Below are 25,161 nucleotides of genomic sequence, written 5' to 3'. Positions count from 1 at the left end.
CCCAGGGGAAGTAGTTTTGAGAAAGAACAAGCTATTGTTCGAAACGCGTAATCTACTACTTGTTACTCATGTGAACACACTATTTTTTGCTCTGTTTTGGACTTGTTTTTAACAATAAATTGGACTTGAATTTGCAAAGCTGGACCTTTTTTCTTTTTCCTTGGTTACTGCGTGAAGACTGCACGTGGTCCGGGCTATCCACTACACATGCCTTCAGGTGAGCTGGCTTCTTTTTCTCTTTTTGACTGTATAACGGTGTACGCTCCTCACACACTACCGTGTACCGGCTGGTATCACGGACAAATAGAAGCTATCTGGGTGCTACTCTGGAAAAACAAGCCGAGGAAATTTTCCATTTTGCCAGACCTACACCGTATAGAGCTGTCCGCTTTTCAAACAGTTTTGTATATTTGCTGTTTGATTACAGTCAAAACTAGACAGAGACAGCGTATGTCACTCCGTATAAAAATAGACGGAGATAAACAATTTTCCATACAGACACTGTATAGCGGTGTATGCTCCTCACACACTACCGTGTACCGCCTTGTATCACGGACAAATAGAAGCTATCTGTGTGTGACTCTGGAAAAACAAACCGAGGAGATTTTCCATTTTTCCAGACCTACACCTTATAGAGCTGTCCACTTTTCAAACAGTTTCGTAAATCTACTGTTTGATTACGGTCAAAACTAGACAGAATGTCACTCCGTATAAAAATAGACGGAGATTGACAATATTCCATACAGACACGGTATAGAGCTGTCCGATTCTCAAACAGTATTGTATGTCTGCTGTTCGCATTACAGTCACATCTATACAGAGTCAGTGTGTGTGTGTGTGACACTCCGTAAATACATATACGGAGATAGTTAGTTACACAAAAAACGCATACAGCTGTACACTTCTGATACAGTTCCGTATATCTGCTTGTTGGATTACGGTCAAATGCATACTGGGAGATCGTCTGCGACTAACAAAATATATACTGTACGTAGATTTAATTTTTTTAATACACCTTACACAGCTGGACGTTCCTCATACAGTATCATCTCTCTGCTGGTATTTTTGGTACATTTTTCCAAACATGAGGAAATATGGTGGAAGAGGTCACGGACGTGGGCAGGGGGATCAGCTGGTACTGATGGTGTTGTTGCATCGGCTGGTTCTGGCAAAAGCACAATAGCAGCTAAGGCAGGAGGTTTTGAGCCTGCGTCATCGTCTGGCGCAAGAAGGCCTGTAAGGTTCCCGTTTCTTGGAGTAGGAAAATCGCTTTTAAAGCCGGAGCATCAGGAACAGGTTTTGGCATACATTGCCGAAACAGCCACCAGCTCTACTGGCTCCTCTTCTGAACGTTCGAAACCTGCAAGCACGGAGTCATCAGTGCAGGGTTCTGGTCAGGAAAAACACCTTTCCTTGTGTCCTTCTCCCCCACCAAAGTTAAGGATGCGGCAGCCCACACTTCAGATTACTCTATGGAGCTCTTTTCCCATACCATGCCTGGGTTATCCAGTCAAATCCTGAATTCCCCAGTCCAAGATGAATCTGACATGGAGTGCACTGATGCACAGCCACTGCTAGATGATTCTTCTGGTACATTGACCCAGAGCACTACATTGCCCTCGCAGTCTACTGAGCCAGAATCTGACCCTGATGAAACTCCAGTGCCCCTTCCCGCATACTATACCACCTTACACGGTGACACAGAGGAAGGTAAAGAGGAAGGTGCAGATGACTTTGAAGAGGAGGTGATGGATAACCCAGTTCTTGACCCGGATTGGCATCCATTGGGGGAGGAGGGTGGCGCTGGCAATAGTTCAGATAAGGAGAAGGATCCACAGCAGGCATTGACATTGCAGCAGTGGTTATCTGGCAGGCCCGTAGCTGTCCAAAAACGTGGACCAAAAACTAAAAGAGTTGCAGGACAGCTTGGCCAGACGGTCAACTTAGCACAGCGTGCAAGGCCAGAAAATGTATACCATAGTAGGTAGAGTGCAGTGTGGCACTTCTTTGTCCAAAATCCTACTGATGAGGCAAAGTGCTGCCTAGCCCACGGTATAGGAAACAGTTGGCTGTAGGCTTTTGACCCTCTCCTCCTCCTCCATAAGCGAAAGCTCGTCCACAGAGCGCAGTCGCACGAGCATTCCATCCGCAGCTGGCAGTGTTGCACATGAGGTGTCCCACTATCAAACAGCTAGTGGTAAGCGTCAGCAAGCTGTGTTAAAGATTATGTCTTTGGGCAACAGACACACCGTGGAGGTACTGGCTGACTACTTGCAACGACAAACTGAGTCATGGCTGGGAAGTATACATCTTGAGGCATGCAAGGTAGTCAGTGATAACGGCCGTAATTTTATGGCAGCCATAGCCCGTACAAAACTCACACACATACCTTGCCTGGCTCACACTTTGAACCTGGTGGTGCAGTGCTTCCTTAATAATTATCCGGAGTTAACATCACAGCTCCATAAGGTGCGAAGACTGTGCTCGCAAATCCGTCGCTCAAACGTACACTCCACTCGTATGCAGAAGCTGCAGCGATTGCTCCAGTTCCCCAAGCACGGTCTAATCATAGACGTTGCAACAAGGTGGAACTCAACCCTGCACATGGTTGAGAGGCTGTGCGAACAGAAGCAGGCTATAATGCATTTGTGGGAGGACACACGGGCAAGCAGTTTGAGGGAAGACGTGGACTTGTCGGGTGTACAGTGGTCAAAGCTGAAAGACCTCTGTAAAGTCCTTCAGTGTTTTGAGGAATACACACGGCTGGTAAGCGCAGACGACGCCATCATAAGCATGAGTATCCCACTTATGCGCCTGCTCATGCAAAGTTTGATGCACATTAAGGATCTTGCGTCTGCAGCAGAGGAGGAGGAACAGGAGGAGGAGGAAGAGGAGGAGGGAAGCCTTGCTAACAGTCAGCCATTGTCTGGTCAGGGAACTGTCCTGAACGAGGTGGAGATAGAAGAGGAAGAGGAGAAGGATGAGGAGGATGATTATTTTGGGCAGGAGGATGCTTCTCAGGGGGCAAGAGAAAATGTTGGCGTTCCAAGGTCAGGTACAGTGTTTGTACTTGACTGTAGGGATGTGCATTTGCCAGAAAGTGCTCCTCCACCCAGCAGTGACAGTGCATTATTGACACCTGGAACATTGGCCCACATGTGCGATTATGCCTTGCGGATCCTAAAAAGAGACCCCCGCATTGCCAAAATGATGAAGCATGATGACTACTGGCTGGCCAGCATCCTCGATCCACGCTACAAAGGCAAATTACACAACATCATGCCACAGTAGAACCTAGAGATAATATTGGCTAATAAACAAGCAACTCTGGTAAACCATTTGTTTGAGACTTTACACAGCAGCGGTACTAGTTCTGCCACGAGCCATAGTGGGCACAATGGAAGAGGTGTTCGTGGTGCACACAGCCGAAGTGGCGTTGGAGACACTGGTTTAATGACCATGTTGTGGAATGATTTCTCAAGTACCGCTCACACGACTGCTAATACTGCATCGATTAAAAGTGACAGGAGACAGCAGTTGTCAAATATGGTTACAAACTACTTCTCCTCCCATATCGATGTTCTCCCTCACAGGTCATTCCCCTTTGACTATTGGGCCTGTAAACTGGACACCTGGAATGAATTGGCACACTATGCCTTACAGGAGCTCGCTTGCCCTGCTGCTAGTGTGTTATCTGAAAGAGTCTTCAGTGCTGCTGGATCAATCCTGACAGAAAAAAGGACCCGTCTGTCGACCCAAAACGTTGATGATCTAACCTTCATTAAAATGAACCATGCATGGGTTTCAAAGGATATTGTCCCACCTTCCCCTGATGACACATAGGTTGCCAGAAAACTGCCTCGCTTTTGTCCTCCTCTTCCTCGGACTTGCCCAATTCCACCATTTGCAGCAGCTGAATGTCCAGCCTACACATCAACATATGCCATTTTTTAAACCTCCCTAACAGGGCTGCCCCCCCCCAAGGGCTGGGGTCAACACCTGGTGTACCCACGGCAAGTGCCATTGCTCTGAATAGGTGGATGGGCCCACTGATGGCCGACGGCACTGGCAGAGGGCCCCTCATAGTACAATACAGTGTCTCTGACGGTGGGGGGGCCCACTCGCCGTCAGACACACCAGCGTACTATGAGGGGCCCTGTGCCAGTACCGTCGACCACGAGTGTGCCCCCCTGCTTGGTCATGGCCACAGCACTTGCAAGTTGCAATACTTACTTCTCCCTGCTCCACCGCTGTGTAGTCTGGGCAGTTAAATCCTTCACAGGGACGGCCACTAGAAATTTGGTGTATTGATCGATGATGGTTAAGATGTAGCTATGGCCTGTCCTGCTGGCCTCTACCTTCAGATGATCAATGGTTACCATTTGTAATGGACGTCAACTTACAAGCGGATGCAGTAGTGCTTTATGATCAGTCACCTTTCACAGTTGTGATAGTCACAGACGTGTGACATTCCTGCCACCATTTTTCAATGTCTCCTTTCATGCCAATCCAATAGAATCGCCTACGGCTGTGGCTTCTGTCTTTTGCACTCCAAAATGACCAGACACATCATGATAGGCAGTGAGGACCATGTCTATATCTCTCCCTGTGATCACAATTTGATGGAGACGAGTAACGGTGATGTGATCCACGCTACTGCGATAAAGCAATCCTCTCTTCACAAAGAACCGTTTTCGTTGTCTCTACAGACACAGTAATTGAGGGTCTGCATCGCCTCTGCAACATCTACCGGGAGGTTTTCCCGGGATGAGTAATTCCCAAATTTCTGCTAACACTCGACTTTCCGTCAGTACTTGTATCCATGTAGTTTCCAGTAGCGGAGAGTCTGGACTGGCTTACTGAGATTGAAATATAAACGTGATTTAAAAGTACCAAAACACTGTATACTGTTGTACGCTTCGAATAGCTTTCCCTTTTACTACTTTTTAAATTCTGGTGTAATACATAGTGAGCCTGTGTGTCTGTGTCTGACTACGAAAGTATAGACGGAAATTTACAATTACCCCTAGACCCCTAGACTGGATACACCTGGTATGTGCTGATACAGTACCTTTGTTCAAAATTTTTTATCCTTTGGGTATCATCCATTGGGAGTGAGGGTGTGTGGTTTACGCCTTCTATATATACGGTGAATCGGAGATACCAATTTTTACCCTATACTCGATACAGCTTGTATCTTGTTGTACAGTACCTTTGTTCGACATTTAGTATTAAGGTCAAATCCATACTGAGTAAGCGTCTTAGAGTGACTACAGGACTATGTATACGGAGATTTCAATTGTACCCTATAATATATATACCTGCTATCTTGTTATCCAGTACCTTTTTTTACAACTTTGTTCGACATTTAGTATTAAGGTCAAACCCAGACTGAGTGAGCGTCTCTTTGGGTGACTCCGGAAATATATACCGAGATTTCAAATTTGGCCAACACTGTATACAGCTGTACGCTTCTGATACAGTAACCTTTTTTGCTATTTAGATTCTGGTGTAAGCCATAATGAGCCTGTGAACGTCATCTGTCTGTTACTCCGGAAATATATTTGGAGATTTAAGATTACCCCAACAGTGTATACAGCTGTACGCTTGTGTTACATTACCCATTTACAGCTTTTCATATTCTTGTGTAATCCATACTGGGCCTGAGAGCGTTTGTGTCTGCCTCCTGAAATATATATGGAGATTCCTAATATTTACACTATACTATATATACCTTGTATCTGGTGATACTGTACCCTTTTTCAACTTTTTATTTTATTGTGTACTCCATACTGAGCCTGTGAGCATCTGTGTATGACTCATGAAATATATATGGAGATTTACTGTTATCCCTAGACTATATAGAGCTGTACGCTTCTGATACAGTACCATATATCTGCTGGTATTTTGGGTCAATTTTTTAAAACATGAGGAAGTATGGTGGAAGAGGACACGGACGTGGGGGGCCACCTGGTACTGATGGTGGTGGTGCTGCATCTGCTGGTAGTGTCAAAAATACAATAGCAGCTAAGGCAGGAGGTGTTGAGCCTGCGTCATGGTGTAGCTCTTGAAGGCCTGTAAGGCTCCGCTTTCTGGGAGTAGGCAGACTACTTTTAAAGCCGGAGCATCAGGAACTGTTTTTGGCTTACATGGCTGAAACAGCCTCCAGCTCTATCACCTCATCTTCTGAAGTTTAAAAACATGCAAGCACTGAGTCGTCAGTGCAGACTTCAGGTCAGGAGCAACCCCTTTCCTTGTGTCCTTCACCCACACCAAAAGTGAAGGATGCGGCAGCACACACTTCAGATTACTCCATGGAGCTCTTTTCACATACCATGCCTGGGTTAATTAAAAATGGGGCCCATCATATACTGGAGCATTCCAAATGGGGGACATCAGACACTGGAGCAGCATTTACAGGGCTCATTATACACTGGAGCATTAGAAATGGAGCCCATTATATATGGAGAATTATTTGGGCCCATAAGACACTGGAGCATCATCCATGGGGCCCATCATATACTGGAGCATTCTAAATGGGGAATATCAGACACTGGGGCAGCATCTATGGGGCACATTATACACTGGAGCATTACAAATGGGGCCCATTATATATGGAGCATTATTTGGGCCCATAAGACACTGGAGCATCATCCATGGGGCCCCATCATATACTGGAGCATTCTAAATGGGGCAAATCAGACACTGGAGCAGCATCTATGGGGCAAATTATATACGGAGCATTATTTGGGCCCATAACACACTGGAGCATCGTCCATGGGGACCATCATATACTGTAGCATTATGTGGAGCTCATCATATACTGTATGGAACATTATATGTGACCAATTATTCTGTATGGAGAAATATATGGGGCTCATTATTCTGTATCAGTTATGTCATGTAAGCAGTGATGTATTAGTCACTGTACTATACCTTTATCTCTGTGCCGTATCGGAGCATCATGAGTTGTGGTATGTGTTAAAGGGGCGCACTGACACTCTTTGGCCCAGGGCACACGAAAACCTGGAGCCAGCCCTACCCCCCCACAACTTTAGCCAAATAACCCCCCGTTTTAAATGCGTAACTACTGTATTATTATGAAGTCAATTAAGGTTGACAAGCTTCAGTAATAAGAATTGATGTTTTTGGCATTGAAATGGGCACTGTAGGTGTGTTTACTGTCCTCCACTCCCTGCCGACTTTGCTTCCCCATTGACTTGCATTGGGTTTCGTGGTTCAGTCGGCCTCCGACTTTTCCCTATAGTTGGCCGATTTTGTTCTACCCGACTTTTGCGAAAGTCGGGTTTCATGAAACCCAACTCGACCCTAAAAAAGGCAAAGTCACTCATCTCTAATCTTAACCATTGATTACACATGGTGACATATGGCTACAAATGTTATCACTTTCAGAAAGAAAAAAAATGTGAACAAGTCGGTATTTCTGTAGTCAATATAATGTTAGTTATAACTTAATGTCTGACTTGTTAGTATATGTCTGATTTTTCATTTGGGTGAAAATATATCTCAACAGTTTTGAAAACATGGAGGCCCAATGCCCTAAACACTACATCAGATTTTTGCTTCATCTGGACTGTATAGATGCCACCATACAACTATCCCTTTACATACTCAATTTAGGCTATGTGCACACGCTGCGGATTTGGCCTCTGCGAATCTGCAGCAGTTCTGCAGACAATGTACAGTACAATGTAAGTCTATGTGATTTACATTCTGCTGTGCACATGCTGCGGATTTTCAACTGCGGAAAAGCTGCGGTTTTGAATCCACAGAAAGAATTGACATGTCAATTCTTTCTGCAGATTCTGCTGCGGTTTGCCACCTATTCTATTGTCCAGGTGTCAAACCACAGGGGAAAACCGCTGGCCAATCCACAGGTAAAACCGAAGGTCATTTTAGCTGCGGATCCGCAGATACAAATCCGCGGGTCAATCCGCAGCGTGTGTACATAGCCTTACTCTGTTTCTTGGGGTATGGGAATAATGATTTATATTCCTTCATAGAAAAAGGTTTGTTTTCTCAAAGTTCAATAAAAATGATCCACTTAAGCAAAAAGTGACCATACCGGTCTGCACAATAGTGTGATGATACCACACGGTCACATCTGTCAATGGTGCATATTACTAAGACGTCATATACAGTCAAATACAGGGGCAGGACTACCACGGTCGCAGGGGTCGCAGCTGCGCCGGGACCAAAGAGTGTTTAGGGGCCCGATCGCGGAGCTGCAGCCGCTCACTGGCTGTGCAGTTCCTTGCTTTGAGTGGCTGCCAGGCTGCACACAGGACCTGTGATGAGGTCACAGGAAAGGAGGAGTTAGGGGTCACATGATCAGGAGCCTCGTGTATGCAGGACTTGCCGACCTGGTTGTCATGGTGCACTGCTGGATCGGGTAAGTTTATGTGTGGGGTCAGGAGGGGTTTACAGGGTGGATGTAGCAGAGCCGTGTGTGTATGAGGTGTATGGAGCAAAGATGTTTTGTATAGGGTGTACTGAGCAGAGCCGTGTGTGCACGAGGTGTGCGGAGCCGTGTGTCTACGAGGTGTACGGAGCGGAGCCACATGTGTATGAGGTGAACAGAGCCGCGTGTGTACGAGGTGTACTGAGCAGAGCCGTGTGTGTATGGAGTGGAGCCGTGTGTGTACGAGGTGTACGGAGCGGAGCCGTGTGTGTATGAGGTGAGTGGAGTCGTGTGTGTATGAGGTGAGCGGAGCCGTGTGTGTACGAGGTGTACGTTACAGAGCCGTGTGTGTACGAGGTGTGCGGAGCCGTGTGTCTACGAGGTGTACTGAGCAGAGCCGTGTGTGTATGGAGTGGAGCCGTGTGTGTACGAGGTGTACGGAGCGGAGCCGTGTGTGTATGAGGTGAGTGGAGTCGTGTGTGTATGAGGTGAGCGGAGCCGTGTGTGTACGAGGTGTACGTAGCAGAGCCGTGTGTGCACGAGGTGTGCGGAGCCGTGTGTCTACGAGGTGTACGGAGCGGAGCCACATGTGTATGAGGTGAACAGAGTCGCGTGTGTACGAGGTGTACTGAGCAGAGCCGTGTGTGTATGGAGTGGAGCCATGTGTGTACGGAGCGGAGCCGTGTGTGTATGAGGTGAGTGGAGTCGTGTGTGTATGAGGTGAGCGGAGCCGTGTGTGTACGAGGTGTACGTAGCAGAGCCGTGTGTGTACGACGTGTACGGAGCGGAGCTGTGTGTGTACGAGGTGAGCGGAGCCGTGGTGTACAAAGAGTACGGAGCAGAGCCGTGTGTGTATGAGGTCTACAGAGCGGAGCCGCGTGTGTACGAGGTGAGCAGGCCGTGTGTGTACAAGGTGTACGGAGCGAAGTCGCGTGTGTATGAGGTGAGAGGAGCCGTGCGTGTACGAAGTGTACGGAGCGGAGATGTGCGTGTATTTTGGCATGGGGGGCCCATTTGAAAGTTTCCACCGGGGCCCATAACTTTGTAGTTACGCCACTGGTCATATAAGTGTATTAAAGTGGACTACATTACAGAAACAAGTACTTACCAAGCATTCTTCATCGAGAAGTTCCAAAATACCCATCTTTGCCTCAATAAGGTCTATAACTGATTGATTGTCATAGAAATCAATGAGCGTCCATGGAATATCTTCCTTCATATATTCTTCTTGCTCAAGTTTGAAGACATGCTAAAGAGGATAGTAAAGACAAGACCCTATTATTACCAAGAATTTGATCTTGTCTCCAACACTTTTTATATGGCCTACATTTAGAGAATGTGTATCTGAGTGAAGGGTATCTGGCTTAAAAACTCCATCTTTAGTAAGGGGGAGAATCGTCGCCTTTAATAAATGGTTGTCGTGGGGAAAACAAGGACTGCTGATTGAGGTAAAAACTATTAACTGGGGCTGCTAGCCTGGAGACCTTCATTATAATGTTTGAGAAGGATTCAGAAGGGTTTTTACACAGCCCAACTCTTCACAGCATACATAGGGTACAGATTCAGTACAGCTTTTGTACAATAACAGCAATAACTCAACAAAAGATGTTGACAGAAACATGGCAAACTTGACCTTTGGATTCAGTAGTTGGCAATTAAAACAGTGTTGGCAAACTGTAATAGAAAGTATAGAGTCATTCTATTATATAAGCAAGACCAATATAGCCTGCAACAGATGAGAACACATATACAGTTCTCCTACCACACTGTAGGCAATGTAGACACAATGGAAGGACACCTTCACTCACTGCAGTGTGACATTCATAGGGGCCAGGTGTATTCTACTATGAAAATCAACTTCCGATATGCTCAGAATTCGTAGGTTTTACCATGAAAGTCAAAGTCAATATGCAAAGAACTTTTAATTAGTAGACCAGCAAACATAACACAGACACCCAAGATTGGAGGAGGGTTTCCTGCTATACGGCTATGGCAAAAATTAAAAGACCACTGCAAAATGTTCAGCTTGTCTGATTTTTCTCTTAATAGGTATATTTTTGAGTAAAATGCAAATTGGTCTTTTATTCTGTAAACTACTGACAACATGTCTTCATATTTCCAAGCACTAAATTTTGTATTTATTTTCAGAAAATGAGAAATGGTCAAAATAACAAAACAAATGTAATGCTTGCAGACCTCAAATAATGTTAAGAAAATAAATTCATAATCATTTAGAAACAACAATACTAATGTTTTAACTCAGGAAGTGATCAGAAATCAATATTTTGTGGAATAACCATGATTTTTAATCACAGCTTTCATGCGTGTTGACATGCTTTCCATCAGTCTTTCACACTGCTTTTGGCTTGTGACTATCCATCTTCCTCTTGATTACATTCCAGAGGTTTTCAATGGGGTTCAGGTCTGGAGATTAGGCTGGCCATGACAGGGATTTGATGTGGTGGTCCTTCATCCACACATTGATTGACCTAGCTGTGTGGCATGGCGCATTGTCCTGCTGGAAAAAACAGTCCTCAGAGTTGGTGAACATTGCCTGAGTAGAAGGAATCATCTGTTTTTCCAGGATAACCTTGTATGTGGCTTGATTCATACGTCCTTCGCAAAGATTAACCTGCCCAATTTCAGCCTTGCTGAAGCATCCCCAGATCATCACCAACCCTCCACCAAATTTCACAGTGGGTGCAAGACACTGTGGCTTGTACGCCTCTCTAGGTCTCCGTCTAACCATTAGACGAACAGGTGTTGGGCAAAGCTGAAAATTAGACTCATCAGACAAGATTACCTTACTCCAGTCCTCTATGGTCCAATCCTTATGGTCTTTGGCAAACTTCAGCCTGGCTTTCCTTTGCTTCTCATTGATGAAAGGCTTTTTTCTAGCTTTACATGACTTGACTTCTGCCTCTAGGAGCCTGTTACGAACTGTTCTTGCTGTGCACTTCACCCCAGTTGCCATTCCTTTTGTAGGTCACTTGATGTCATCCTGCGGTTGCTGAGTGACATTCGAATAAGATGACGGTCATCCCAGTCAGTGGAGAGTCGTTTTCACCACCTGCCAGTCTGTAGCTTTGTTGTCCCCAATGTCTGCTGCTTGACCTTGATGTAATGGACTGCCGTCTTAGAAATTTTAAGGATGGAAGCAACATGACACTCACTGTATCTCTCTGCTATTAAAGCCAGAATTGAGCCCTTCATTCCTCACAAGACTTTTCAACTCCTTTGGCATGGTTAAAAGTTATTTTTTCATTGCTATTACTTTCGGGATATTGCTAGCACTTGTTTTGCCATCCAGCTTGTCCTATTGCAAGAGGATTGTGAACACCACAGCAGGGTTTTTTTTTATACTTTCCTTCGTTAAATAAGATTTGGTTCAGGTGATCACCTAATCCGAAGCACATTAAGTAGAATGAGGTGTACTCTGGTTGGATTTCAACTGACACTGGAATGGAATGGCTGTCAAACATGTAGAAAAGCTAATTTTTATAAAACTATGCTGTGGTCTCTTAACTTTTGCCAGAGATGTACCATATGTTTAAGGTCCAAATATGTAATACACTGATCAAATATCTACATATAATACTTTAGAACATCTGTTTGTAATGAGAACTCCATTTTAATCCATAAATTACAGCATAAGGCCATGTGAACATGTTGAGCATTTCATGATTTTTTTACATCAGTATACTATATGTTGTAAGTATGTTGTATTTTTTACATCAGTATATGTAAGCCAATACCAGAATATGTACAATCAGAGGAAAAGTATAATAGAAACAGGTCACCTCTTCAGCAATTTCCGCCCATTCTTGGTTTTGGCATAAAAATACTGACTTAAAATCCTCACCAAATACTCAATGTGTGCATGTGGCATAATGGTATGTGCCCACATGCAGTAATTGCAGCAGAAGAAATCTGCTGCAAATACAGATGTGTTGGCAGAAAAAATACAGCCCAAAATACATACTTTATGCGTTTTTGACGCTTTTTTTGCATGTTTATTTTGTGCCTTTTCCCCCACTCATTAGTATGGGTGAAATCTGCAGCAAAAAACGCTGAAAGAATTGACATGCTAAAGATCTGCAAGGAAAATACAAGCAACGTGTACAAGAGACTTTAGAAATCTCATTCACTTGGTTGATACTAGGAAATGCTTCAGGTTTTGTGACATAACTGTGCAGGAAAAATGTGACAAACAAACGCAATGTCAGCACAGATTCCTTAGGGGAACTTTTATAACGGAAGACCTTCAAGATGACAGTAAAAATAAAAATTATATATTTTTTTTCTTTTACACCAGAGGAGTCGTATACAGTGATTGGTTATTAAGGCTTCATCCTAATTACAGTTTGATGTAATAGGCTTTCTGAACTTTTAGATTGTTGGATGCTCAGCTAAGGCACCCTTCACACTTCAATGTCTCCAGCACGTGTGATGAAAGTTTTAACACGTTGTGACAGGGTCACTGGTGTGTCGTATATGAGGGAAGATGTGTGTTACAAAGATTGCTGTCCTGTGTGATGTGAAAGCCATAAGTGTTTTCTCCAGCATGGTATGTGCTGAGAGCAATCCAGTTGCTATATGGCATGGCTTTCATGGTCGGTAGGTCAGAGATGGGTGGGACGCCTACCCACCATATCTCCACCTCCAGGATATGGCTTGAGGGGAGTTAAATGTCCACCCAGTTTTTTTTTTCTTGGTCCAAGTGTGTGGAGGAAGCAAGCCTCCAGATTGCTAGCTCCCGCGAGAGCTGCCGTGTGTGTTATCCCAGAGGAGCTGGGCAAGATGGTCCATGGACTATTTATTTTCATTTGAGCTGGTCAGGCTGTTTTTCTGTTACCATTTTTGCTTTTTGGTTTATGCAGCAATAAACCATTGAGACCCTTTAACCACCCGTGTGCCTGAGTCTACCTCGAGGAGCAGCTGAGCTTGTCAACCCCTCACACGTGGTGTTTTGAATGCGGGCAACATTCCAGGAACACGTGTAGCAGCAGTGGATAAAACGTATGTCCTGGATAAAGGCGGCTACAGGGATGGAACAGCGTTCGGACAAAATGGAGGAGCAAGTCAAGCACCTGATACTGAGCCAACAGCAGCAGCACCAGGTACAGCAGGAAACTAATAAGTTCCTAATAGAGCAGCTGCAGAAAATGCAACAACAGATGGAACTCCTGGTGGGAGATGTCCGCAGCAGAGAAGCTTTCCCTCACCCACATCAACATGATGACTCATGCGTCCGGAAAACGGTAAGACGAGCCATGCAAAAGATGACCCCCCCCCAGGGGATGATATAGAGGCATTTTTGAATGGGTTGCAGAGCGGGAGAGGCTGCCCGGGGAGCAGTGGGTGAAGGTATTGGCCCCCTATCTGACAGGTGAACCCCAGAAAGCTTATTTTGACTTGACCTTGCAGGATGCTCGGGAATATGCCTAGCTGAAAACAGAGATATTGGCACGTGCAGGCGTCACTATGTCTGTCAGAGCCCAAAGGGTTCATCACTGGGTGTTTGTGGTGACAAACCTCCCCGCTCACAAATGTTTGACTTATTGCATTAGGTTCAGAAATGGTTGCAGCCAGAGTCCTCCACTCTAGCCAAGATGGTCGAGTGGGTCGTCATGGACAGATTTGTTCATTCGCTCCCCAGGCCGGTGTAGACTTGGGTTGCCCAAGGAGACTCCCGGAACGTAGATGACCTAGTGGGCCTTGTAGAATGGTACCAGGTGGTCGAGAGGTCCCTGAGGAAGCCAACAGGTGGTACATCTCTATACTGGGATAGCCAGAGGGAAACAGAGTCCCAAAAGAGGGGTAACATAGCCACCACTGGGGAAAGTCCAAGGTCCCAAGGAGCCGCAGATGGCGGTGTCACGGTCCAGGACACATAGTAGCCAGTTGTACTATGTCTTCCAAGCAGATGGATTGCAGCCTAGGCAATTCGTATTATGCCTACACTTGATGTTTGTCCACTGCTTGAGAAAGGCAGAGAAATCTGCCGAAACGTTGCTGCTAATGGATCAGTAAAGCCACGGTTTTTCACTTTATTTTTGGAGTGCTGCCTGTTTTTTCTGATTTTCTATTTTTGAGGTATGGACATCACCTTAACAGGTTTTATTACACCCGGTTTCTTTTGGTAGTGCTGCAAAATGTTCTTTAATTATTATAGATAGATAGATAGATAGATAGATAGATAGATTAAAAAAAAGAAAAGAAGAAGCAGCCACAGCAATGTATTGGGCTGCTGTGTCCCCCAGGCAAATATCAAACCTTCAATATATCAGAAAAAAAAGGAGGCAGCACACCAGCTTGTAAAGGTGAAAAAAGTGCTATTTAAAAGCCCATAATGGCAACATTTCAGCTCCAACTGGGATCGTCGTTGGACCTCCATATGGATTTTTTTTTGTAATAAATGGGGAAAAAAAAGGAATTTGTTGGAAAGTGATTTTCACAAATAAAGGACTTTTGTGTGTGCATTTGTTTATTTCTTTTGACTACAGGTTTAGCAATGGGGGTATCTGACAGACACCTCTCCCTTTCTAAACCCTGGGCTTGATATCGACAGACATCAGACTGCTGACATCAACGCCAAAACCATTACTCTGATGCCAACATGCCAGAGTAACCTGAAAGAGCCAAGGCTACGCACCAGAATTGGCGCATGTAATGGATGTGCCATTTCTGGGGCATCTGAGGGCTAGTTTTATTAGGCTGGGAAGGGGCCAATATCTGTGGACCTTCCCAGCCTATTAATATCTGCCCACAGCTGTCTGCTTAGCCTTTGCTGGTTATTAAAAATAAGGGGAGACTCCACGTCATTTTTTTCAGGCTGTGTGCACACGTAGCGTTTTTTTGCGTTTTCGATGAGTTTTTTAACCCGCGATTTTGCCGTGAAACCGCAAAAAAAAAAGCAACCCATATAATCCTATGGCATTCTGCACATGCTGTGCTAATACTGCGTATTTTTCCACGGCAGAATCGCATCGCGGAAAAATATGCAGCATGCTCATTCTTTGTGCGGTATCACGGGAATTCCGCACACATAGGAAAGCGCATGTGGCTATGGCCATGATGCGCAAAGTAAGCGGAAAATGTGCGGATGGTACCCAGGGCCTGGAGGAGAGGAGATTCTCCTCCAGGCTCTGGGTACCATATCCCTGTAAAAAAAAAAAAAAAGAAGTAAAATAAAAAATGGTGTTATTCTCACCTTCCGGCGTCCCACGCAGCGTCCCCAAGCCTCAGCGATGCTCCCACCAACTCCCATTCCCAGTAATGCCTTGCGACAATGACCTTTGATGAAGTCGAGGTTTCGCGATACTGTAGCAGTCTCGCGAGACCGCTACGTCATCAAAGGTCATTGTCGCAAGGCATCGCTGGGAACGGGACTTGCCGGGAGCATCGTGAGGATCGGGGAAGCTGCGCAGGACGCCGGAAGGTGAGAAAAACACCATTTTTTATTTTAATTACTTTTAACTTTATATCTTTTTACTACTGAGGCTGCATAGGCAGCCTCAGTAGTAAAAAGTTGGTCACACTTGTCAAACAATATGTTTGACGAGTGTGACCAACCTCCAACCTGTCAATCAGTTTTCCAAGCGATGCTACAGATCACTTGAAAAACGCTAGCATTCTGCAAACTAATTACGCTTGCAAAACGCTAGTTAGATGCGGGAAATACGTGGGAATTACACATGCAGAATTCTAGTGTATTTCCAGCAGCAGGGAGTTGTGGAATTCTTGTGGAAATTTCCGCGGCAATTCCGCAACGTGAATAAGGGGGACCCCATGCCATTATTTTCATTCATTTATTTGTTTAGTTAATACATGTACAGAAAGCTATAAACGCACAGCACTAATTACTGGTATATATCTCACGGACATCTTCCTTTCTATCTAGCTATCATCTAACTTTGCACATTTAAGACCTAAACATCTATCATTTCTTTTCTGCATTCTATGCCAGTGCATGTCACACTGATGGTGCACACGGACGGCACACAGATGCCACAAGATTGCACACACAAACACAGATAGCCCCGATACGTTTTTTCCACTACTGGAAATATCAGGACGTGTGAAGGAAACCTTAAAGAAAGCTTATTGTAACGAAAGATAGATTTTCACATACATTTCACATCACCTACTTTGGGGCCACCATTCACGGGATCAGTGCAGATCCCAGTGGTTGGACCCCCAGCAATCATATGCTCATCTTGCATATGAGTGATAAATGTGTTTAGTGGGAAGACCCATTAAAACTGATCTAAAAAGGATTATTTTTCTTGAATAATGGAATCACTACATGTTAGTTTCTGCCCCGTAACTCAAACAACTTTCTTACAGAGATTTTGCTCTTCCACTTCTTTTTTTAGTACCGTACTTCTCTTTATCGAAAAGGAAAATATGATAAAAATTACTGGTTTACTAGACATATCACTTTATGAACCATGAAATAAAAGTCTGTCAGTTGGGGCTCTTGCAAGGGTAGCGAATGCGGGGTCCTTGTTTCCCTTTTCAATAGCACAACTGATGTGATATTCATAAGTAGCTACTCTCTGTATATTTATGTTACTGAAATGAACTAAATGTTCCCTATATTCTCCTGCACTTTAGTTACAGCTCTTCTGCCTTCTCTGCCTTTTCCCTACCCACTGCCAGGACTGCCTGCCTCCTATCTCAGACTGACAGGTTACTAATGTTTCAGCGACCTGTCAGTCAAAGCAGTGGGCAGGCAGCAGAGGGAGAAAAGGCAGAGAGGGCAAGAGAGCTGTAAGTACCGAGCACACAAACACTGCACTTACAGCTCTACTGCCCTCTTTGCTTTTTCCTCACCCGCTGCCTTTCCCCTGTCTGTGACTCACAGATCTCTAATGTATCAGTATTGTGACTTGTTAGTCAGAGACAAGGGGCAAGCATGGGTAGAGGAAATGGCAGGGAGGGCAGAAGAGCTGTAGGTACCGAGCCCACCCACTTCACTTACAGCTCATTAGCATACAAGTTCAACTATGGATTTCTATAAAACAGAGAAACAGATTTGTACAAGAAAAGTAAGGATTTATTTAGCATTAAAGCACCTATATACATGCCATCAGTTTGGGGTATAATATGCTGTAGACAGATTCTCTTTACAGGAAATGGATTACAGACATTGCATTGCTATTAATCCTGTTGCCTTAGCAAGAAGTATCAAACCTGTGAAACCAGTTGACCCACTTTACCAAGGTATCTGTAGTATGCACTATTCCTACACTATCCTCAATTATCTTCGAAAGACATTCCCTTAAGCAAATAGTACACTAGTGAGAATTAGAGGGTGTTATAATGCGTTCCGCCTTAAAGAAACATTAAATCAAGTTAAAAGCTCAAATCTGCTCACATGCTACAATTGTCACTAACTAAAACTTGCAACAAAACTGCAGCATTTCATTTTCAAGAACAATGTAAGAGAAGGTAAAACTAATCTAAAAATATTGTAAAAATGAATGCAGTATATATGCTAATATGAAGAAGAACCACTTGTATTACATAGCATTTTTACAACATAACCGATGGCGAGAAAAATGACAGATTAGGTCACGGACAGCTATAAAAGCAATGCTAATTTAGTGGGGACTGTTAGCAAGTAAATCCATGGACAATCCATTGTGTAAGAAGGGTGTCTCATTGATATTCCATGGTGTCCCACTGCTGGAAACTTCATTCATAGTCATCTGTAATCTGTTGGGGAATCTGATAGCAAGTGTTTATTTCCCTGCAGCGCCATCACAGGGGGAAGAATTACACAATACAAAACGCAGTACAGAAGGGATCACTATGCACCATTCTTCAAATCTGGCAGGACCTTGGGCAATGCCTGAAAGAGGCCTTCACGAGGGAACCTCACTCCCGTCTTACTCACAGGATTATGGTATGGGGTGACAATGTCCTGTACACAAAACCTTCTAGTCTTCATTGCAGTTAACAGGTAAACAGCTCAGAATTGCAGAGATTTGGACATGGAGCCAGTGGTACTGCCAGTTTTCTAAAGTGTCCCAAGAGTAATTTTTCATCACGGTAACACTAGTTCACAGATTGCTCATACTACTGTAAGCACCCTGCATAGCCTACATGTGCTACCATAGCCTACAGACAGGGGAATAATGACCGCGGTTGCAGAGGTTGCGACCGGGTCAGTGTGGGTGGGGGCCCGTAAGGGTGAGAGGTCTGCCAATACCAACAGAAACTTCAACTGGATGTGAGTCTTAAGATGCACATCCAGTTGAAGTGTACTTCGGTGCGCAGATCTGTCTGGTCCATGCACGGCAATACACGATGTCGGTCAATCAGAGGCCAGCAGATGACGTTGACGTGAATGTGACTGGGGGCACATGGCATGACGTCATGTGCTCCTGTCGCTTGCACGCTGAAGTCAGCTGCCGGCTTTAGAAGAAGACGCAGCATGATGAGGGAGCAACTCGGAGGTGACTATAAGGTTGTTGTTTTTTCTATGCACTAAAGAACAGTGGAAGAATGGGGGGACATATACTAGGATGGGGCTCAGGATAAGGGACATATTACCATGATGGGGCCCAAGATAAGGGACACATGCCAAGAAAAGACACATACTACCAGGATGGAGCATATATACACACGTGGTCAAAATTGTTGGTACCCCTCGTTTAATGACAGAAAAACCCAAACTGGTCACAGAAATAACTTGAATCTGACAAAAGTAATAATAAATTAAAAATCTATGAAACTGAACAAATGAAAATCAGACATTGCTTTTCAATCATGCTTCAACAGAATTTTAAAAAAAATAAAACTCATGAAATAGGCCTGCACAGAAATGATGGTACCCCTGAAAATGTGACAAAAGGGACATGTTAAATCAAGGTGTGACCACTAATTAGCATCACAGGTGTCTACAATCTTGTAATCAGTGAGTGGGCCTGTATAGAGGGCTACAGATACTGTGTTGTTTGGTGACATGGTGTGTATCACACTCAACATGGACCAGAGGAAGGGAAGGAAAGAGTTATCTCAGGAGATTAGAAAGAAAATTATAGACAAACATGTTAAAGGTAAAAGCTATAAGGGTGTTTAGGTTTTCACAGAAAGAGGGAAGGACAATTTCCTGACTCTGATGAAAATTTGACACTACCTTGGGTAGATATGCATGGTCTGTTTTTAATACGATCCTATCCTGATATACTTGGATATAAGGTGGAGTTATAGAGAGGGCCTGCACATCACTCACCCTACAAGCTGAAGTAAGGGCTACTAATATAATTGTTTTCAGGGTAAGGTACTTTATAGGTAACTGCTGAATGGGTTCAAATGGTTCCTTTGTAAGGGTCTCTAAAACTAAGTTTAGATCCCACGGAGAAATTTTCGGCGTTGGGATAGGTTTGGACCTATGGCAAGATATTATGAACCTTGCTACCCATCTATTTGCTGCCAGATTACAGTTGTATAATGCTCCTAATGCCGATATTTGAACCTTAAGGGTATTCAAAGCCAGTCCCAATTGCAACCCTGACTGTAGGAACTCTAACATGGGACCAATCGGAGGTTTTTGGTCTAACGGTTTGCCTAAGAATTGTAGGAATTTATTCCATGTTCTGCCAAAGATTCATGTAGTTATGGGTTTCCTACTCATTATCAAGGTAGAAACTAGCTTCGGAGAGAACCCTCTACTACTCAGAAGCGACTTCTCAAATTTCATGCCGCAAGATAGAACCCCTTCACTTGTGCATGAAATATTGGACCCTGACTAAGAAGGTCTTGGATCTCTGGCAGGATCCATGGTTCTGATAGCGACATTATTCGCAAGAGGGAAAACCAAGGTCTTTTGGGCCAGAATGGGGCAATCAAAATCACTCTCGCTTGTTCCCTTCTGACTTTCCTCACCACTGCCGGAATCAGAGTTACTGGTGGGAATGTGCAGGCCATCTTGAAGTCCCAAGGAATATGCAGGGAGTGTACCGTAAACAGCCTTTCTCTTGGGTTTAACGAGCAAAACTTTTCCACCTGCCTGTTGCCCTTGTTGGCAAACAAATCTTTTTCTGGTTTTCCCCACAGGTGTAATATCTGCTGAAAAATTCTGCGGTTTAAGGCCCATTCCCCCTGTCTTAGTTTGCTGTGGCTCATGAAATCTGCTTCAATGTTTTCCGCCCCCTTTATCTGTAGTGGGGCAGAAAATGTTGTTCTGCTGTGAGAAAAATACTGTTGGTTGCTTCCATTAGGGGGTATGATCTCGTCCCCCCTATGGTTGATGTATGCTACAGTGGTCCTGTTGTCTGACATAATACGGACATTGGGGCCCCGGAGGAGGGGAATAAAATGTTTTAGGGACTTGCTCACCGCCCAAAATTCTTTTAGGTTGGATGATAAGCCTCGTTTCTGAGGTGCCCAGGACCCCTGTATTGCCTGACCTCTTAGGTGCGCCCCCCACCCTGAGGAACTTTCATCTGTCAGGATCACATCGCTTACTGGCATGTCCCAAGGTATCCCCGATGTCAAGTTTGACCTGTTTGACCACCAACTGAGGGAGTTCCTGACCCCTAAGGAAAGCTCCACCTTTCCTTCTAAACGCCCTCTTAGCAGTTTTTGTGCTAATAGGATTTCCCACTGTAGATGACAGGTGTGGAATTGGGCCCACCTGACTGCTGGGATACAGGACATCAGGGTCCCCAACAGGGACATTGTGTTTCTCAGGGTCATATGGGGTTGTTCTATAGCTGCTGAGGTCAGGTTCACTACCTTTTCTATCTTGTCCTCGGGTAGAAGACAGGCTTGTAGTTCGGAGTCTGGAGTCCAGGATAAACCCTAAGAAGGCCTGTCTCCTCAGGGGTTGCAATCTTGATTTTTGGGTATTTACCATCCACCCCAATTCTTGTAGGGTTTTGGTCACCTGTCCCAACTGAATAGCACAATAGTCCTCCGAGTCCCCCACTATCAGGAAGTCGTCCAGATAGAGCACTATAATTGTGTTCTGGATTCGGAAGAAGGCTGTCATCTCTGCTATGACTTTGGTGAACACCCTCGGGGCTATTGATAGTCCAAAGGGAAGGGCTCTGAATTGAAAATGCCTGAGATTGGCTGGGATATACAGGGACACCCGCTAATATTTTTGATAGCCTGGATGGATGGTAATGTGATAATAGGCATCCTTTAAATCGATTACCAGCATATAACAGCTGTGATGTAGAAGTTTTATGGCTGTAGTCACTGACTCCATTTTGAAGGTTTGATTTTCCACCCATCGATTGAGACCTCTGAGATTTATGATCGTCCTGAAAGAACCATCCGGTATTTTTTATTAAGAAGAGGGGAGAGTAGAACCCCCTCCCCTTCTGTCCGTTCAGGATTTCAGACAAGACCTGTTTGTCTACCAGACCCAAGATCTCTGTTTCTAGGGCCAATTGTTCTCCTAACTCCCTCCTGATGGGTGTTATTCCAAAAGTTGCTCTTGGCTGATGATAAAATTGTATCACGCTCTATCTATTTTGGCCAAAATATTAACCAATACCTCATTTAATGTACTCATTGTATGCATTAATTTTTTGCACTTATCATATCATTTTTTGCAGGATGCAGCTGGGCCTCTTTTTGTTGGCTTGGTCTATTGGGGCGTCTGCCACTGTATGTTGCATATTATAGTGCTGGAGCAGCCCTCCTGAGAATACTATGGGCGTCATTAATAGGTTGCAAGCCAGACACTTTGCAGCACACTTGCATGTGTGACTGGCGTCCTATGCAAGCCTTATCTATGTGCATTTTTTCTACTAGGCAACCAACCCCTCCATGGTCTGGTAGGTGTGGGGTGGTTGTTTTTATCAGTAGTTTGCACCTGAGCTGCTCCTTGCCTTTATTAGTGGAGGCCTGCTGCATTCTGCTATATGTGCCTTGTCATCAGACAGGGTTTTGGGAAGGCCATATCTTGTGGTATTAGTTTTTTTGAATTTTTCTATGTTAGCTGTTCTGAGCAAAAAGTGACAGCCTCCCCCCCCCGGGATTCTGGCGTCATTGCGGGGATTTCTTGGATGTAGAGGCGGACCCGCCGAACATGAATCCGGAGACCTTTTTTCTCCTATCCTCCCATTTCCCCTTATCTCCTGGAAGACGGCCCCTGCTGAATTTTCTCCTCCGAAAAGATCACTCTCTTTCTCTAGGATGTCATCCAGATTCTTCCCGAACAGAAAGTGGCCATCACACGGCAGAGAGCACAGCTTGACCTTGAACTGTAGATCACCTGGGCAGCCTTTAAGCCATAAGGCGCGTCTAGCGGCGTTCAATAACCCAGCTGCCCTAGCTGTTAGCCTCATGGAGTCAGCAGATGTGTCTGCCAAAAAAACTGCCGCCCCATGTAAAAGATACATATCAGACAGGATCTTCTCCCTCGGCACCTTGGAAACGAGTTGTTCCTCAAGCTGCTGGAGCCAGATCATTAAGGAACGTGCCGTGCAAGTTCCAGCTTTTGTGGGTTTTAATCCCCCCGCTGCAGCTTACCATGTATATCTCAGGTAAGAACCTGCTTTTTTTATCCAATGGTATCCAATGAGTACCCCTGAGTCCTCTCAGGGCAACATCGTTTTTTTGGACGACCTGGACACTGCTGCATCAATTTTTGGGACCTTGTCCTACATCTCCGTATCCCTTTCCTCAAAAGGATACCTCCTTCTAAAGGAGGAGGGCAGGGCTCCTGACTTTTCCAGTTTCTTCTACTCTCTATTAATGAGTGCTCGGACCTTGTCATTAACTGGGAAGGTTCGCTTTCTCCTCTCCTGCAATCCCCCAAATATAACTGTGGCGCCCCTGAGGCTCAGTCGCCACAGAGGTACTGAACCTTCTCCTAAGGTGTAGTGCCCCACCATCCAGGTAAGGTGGGAACTCCTTTCCACACTCCAACACTCGCACCCCACACGCAACAGGGTAGTTCTGCACAACCACATTGCGGCTCAGTGCTTAGAGAGTAGCAGAGCACCTTTCGTGGTTCCCTGCTTGGAACACTGGATGTGCTGGGAGGTGGGTGAAGTTTAGATATATAAAAGAGTGGGAAAGTGTAGGATTACAGGGCAGTCTGGCAGAAGGTCAGACGGGTAAGAAGTCACTCAGACAGGAGTGAGGATCCCTGGAAGAAGGGATGGAGGAAGGAGTGCTGCAGCTGCCTCAGTGATCTTAGCCAGCTGGCACGGGAAAGGGAAAGAAGGAGAAAGACGTAGAACTGCAACCTAAGCTTCCATAGGAGAGAGAAAGATCAGTACGGAACGAAGGAGTAAGGAGAACAGAGAGGACGTGGGTTGGAAGAGGAACCCTGCCTATAGGTTCTCAGCGCAAGGCCGGGGCCCGGTCCTCGAGGTTGTATGGACACTTATGGTTCTGCAGCAGACACCGGTGTAGTAGGCGGCTGTAAATGCACTACTCCCATCTAAGACTTGGGGCACAACAGCAACTGATTTAGAGAGCCAGGACTCAGGAGAAGGGAGTCCCCGAAGTAAGCTATAGCTGTCTGCCATACGAGTAGAGTTCTTGGGAACATCTGACAGGAGGAACTCCAGAGCACCACGGTACTGGAGCTCTTCACACTTTAAGGCGCAATAGAGGAGTCGTTCAGAAAAGGTACATGTTGGCGGAGTGTTGGAGATGAGCTTTTCATCTGGCCTGGAGGTTGGCTGAGTTTCTGACCCGGAGGACACAGCTCAGAGGCTGGCACCCTTGTGTACCGCAGAGTGTGAGTAAAGCTTTGGAACTGCAAGCCTCGGTGTCCTCCATTCATTCTTGCGCCAACCCGCTCAGCACCGCTACATCTGGGTACCATCCTTTACACTGCCTGCGCCTTTCCACCACCATTACAACTACACTGCCCTGGGACATCAGCCCTGCCTATGGAGGGTTATACCATCACTGCTGCACCATACCATCTGTCCCAGAGGATCTGTCTGCAGCGTCGACTTAACACCTCCCTTGCCGGGCACCAAAGGTGGCGTCACAAACTATTCCATTCCACTTAAACTACATTATAAACTCCCTTTGATTATTTGAGCGCCCAGGGCCACGGACCGGGTCACCGCTGCTGTGACATATTCCCCTGACACCGGCCCGGTACCGAGTACCCCACAGCCCTGGGAGTGTGACCCAACTTGGCGTCACGAACAGGATAACGAGACCCGATGCCATCGGGTTCTGTGTGCCTGAGATTTGTTGGACTTTGAACTTTTGAAAATGTGTAGAAGACCCAATTTAATAGACTGTGACATGAATATTAAAAATGGCTGCTGGCGTGGAGAAGGGCTTGAAGAGATAGGAGGTCTTAGGAAAAGACCGCGAAGAGTCTTGTGCCTCCCCTGCCTGAATTATTACGTGACAGCTACATGGCCCACCCCCGAGGGGTTCGTATACTGGCTTGGTATGGAGGCTGTGATGAAGGAGCGGCCGCCATCTTAGATGTGGGGCCACATATCTGAGCTTGGCATCCATTTTGGTCTAAGTTCAGAAATTACAGGCAGCTAAAGGCTTCTATACCCCCAGGCGCTGTGTACTTAGTGAATACAAGCAGGATTTAGTGTTCCAATGCTAAATAGCCAGGGCATTGGTGTGATAATGAGGATAGGCCCAAAACAGAGCTTCAAAGCCCTGGTATGGAGCCGTGCCAGCAGGGGGCCAGATAAAGCCTGAGGGCTTCAATTAGAATGTGCCTGCTAGCAGATGCAGGAATATGCATCCTTTGTGTGTCCCAGACACTGTGGCTC

At 45.3% G+C, this 25,161-nt stretch overlaps 1 protein-coding gene across 1 annotated transcript in view; it reads right to left on the bottom strand.

The window, feature by feature from the left end:
- The window catches only part of MYO5C (myosin VC), a 483,348-nt gene that overhangs the window by 327,057 nt on the left and 131,130 nt on the right, over positions 1 to 25,161 (bottom strand). Inside the window, exon 12 of the mRNA XM_073568417.1 lies at positions 9,531 to 9,671. Within this exon, the coding sequence (XP_073424518.1) occupies positions 9,531 to 9,671 (141 nt within the window). The remainder of the gene's footprint in view (positions 1 to 9,530; positions 9,672 to 25,161) is intronic.

Source organism: Dendrobates tinctorius, unplaced genomic scaffold (genome assembly GCF_039654945.1).
Source record: "Dendrobates tinctorius isolate UK_male_01 unplaced genomic scaffold, ASM3965494v1 ptg000022l, whole genome shotgun sequence".
NCBI classification, from domain to species: domain Eukaryota; kingdom Metazoa; phylum Chordata; class Amphibia; order Anura; family Dendrobatidae; genus Dendrobates; species Dendrobates tinctorius.
This window is presented reverse-complemented; position numbering and strand designations above follow the sequence as displayed.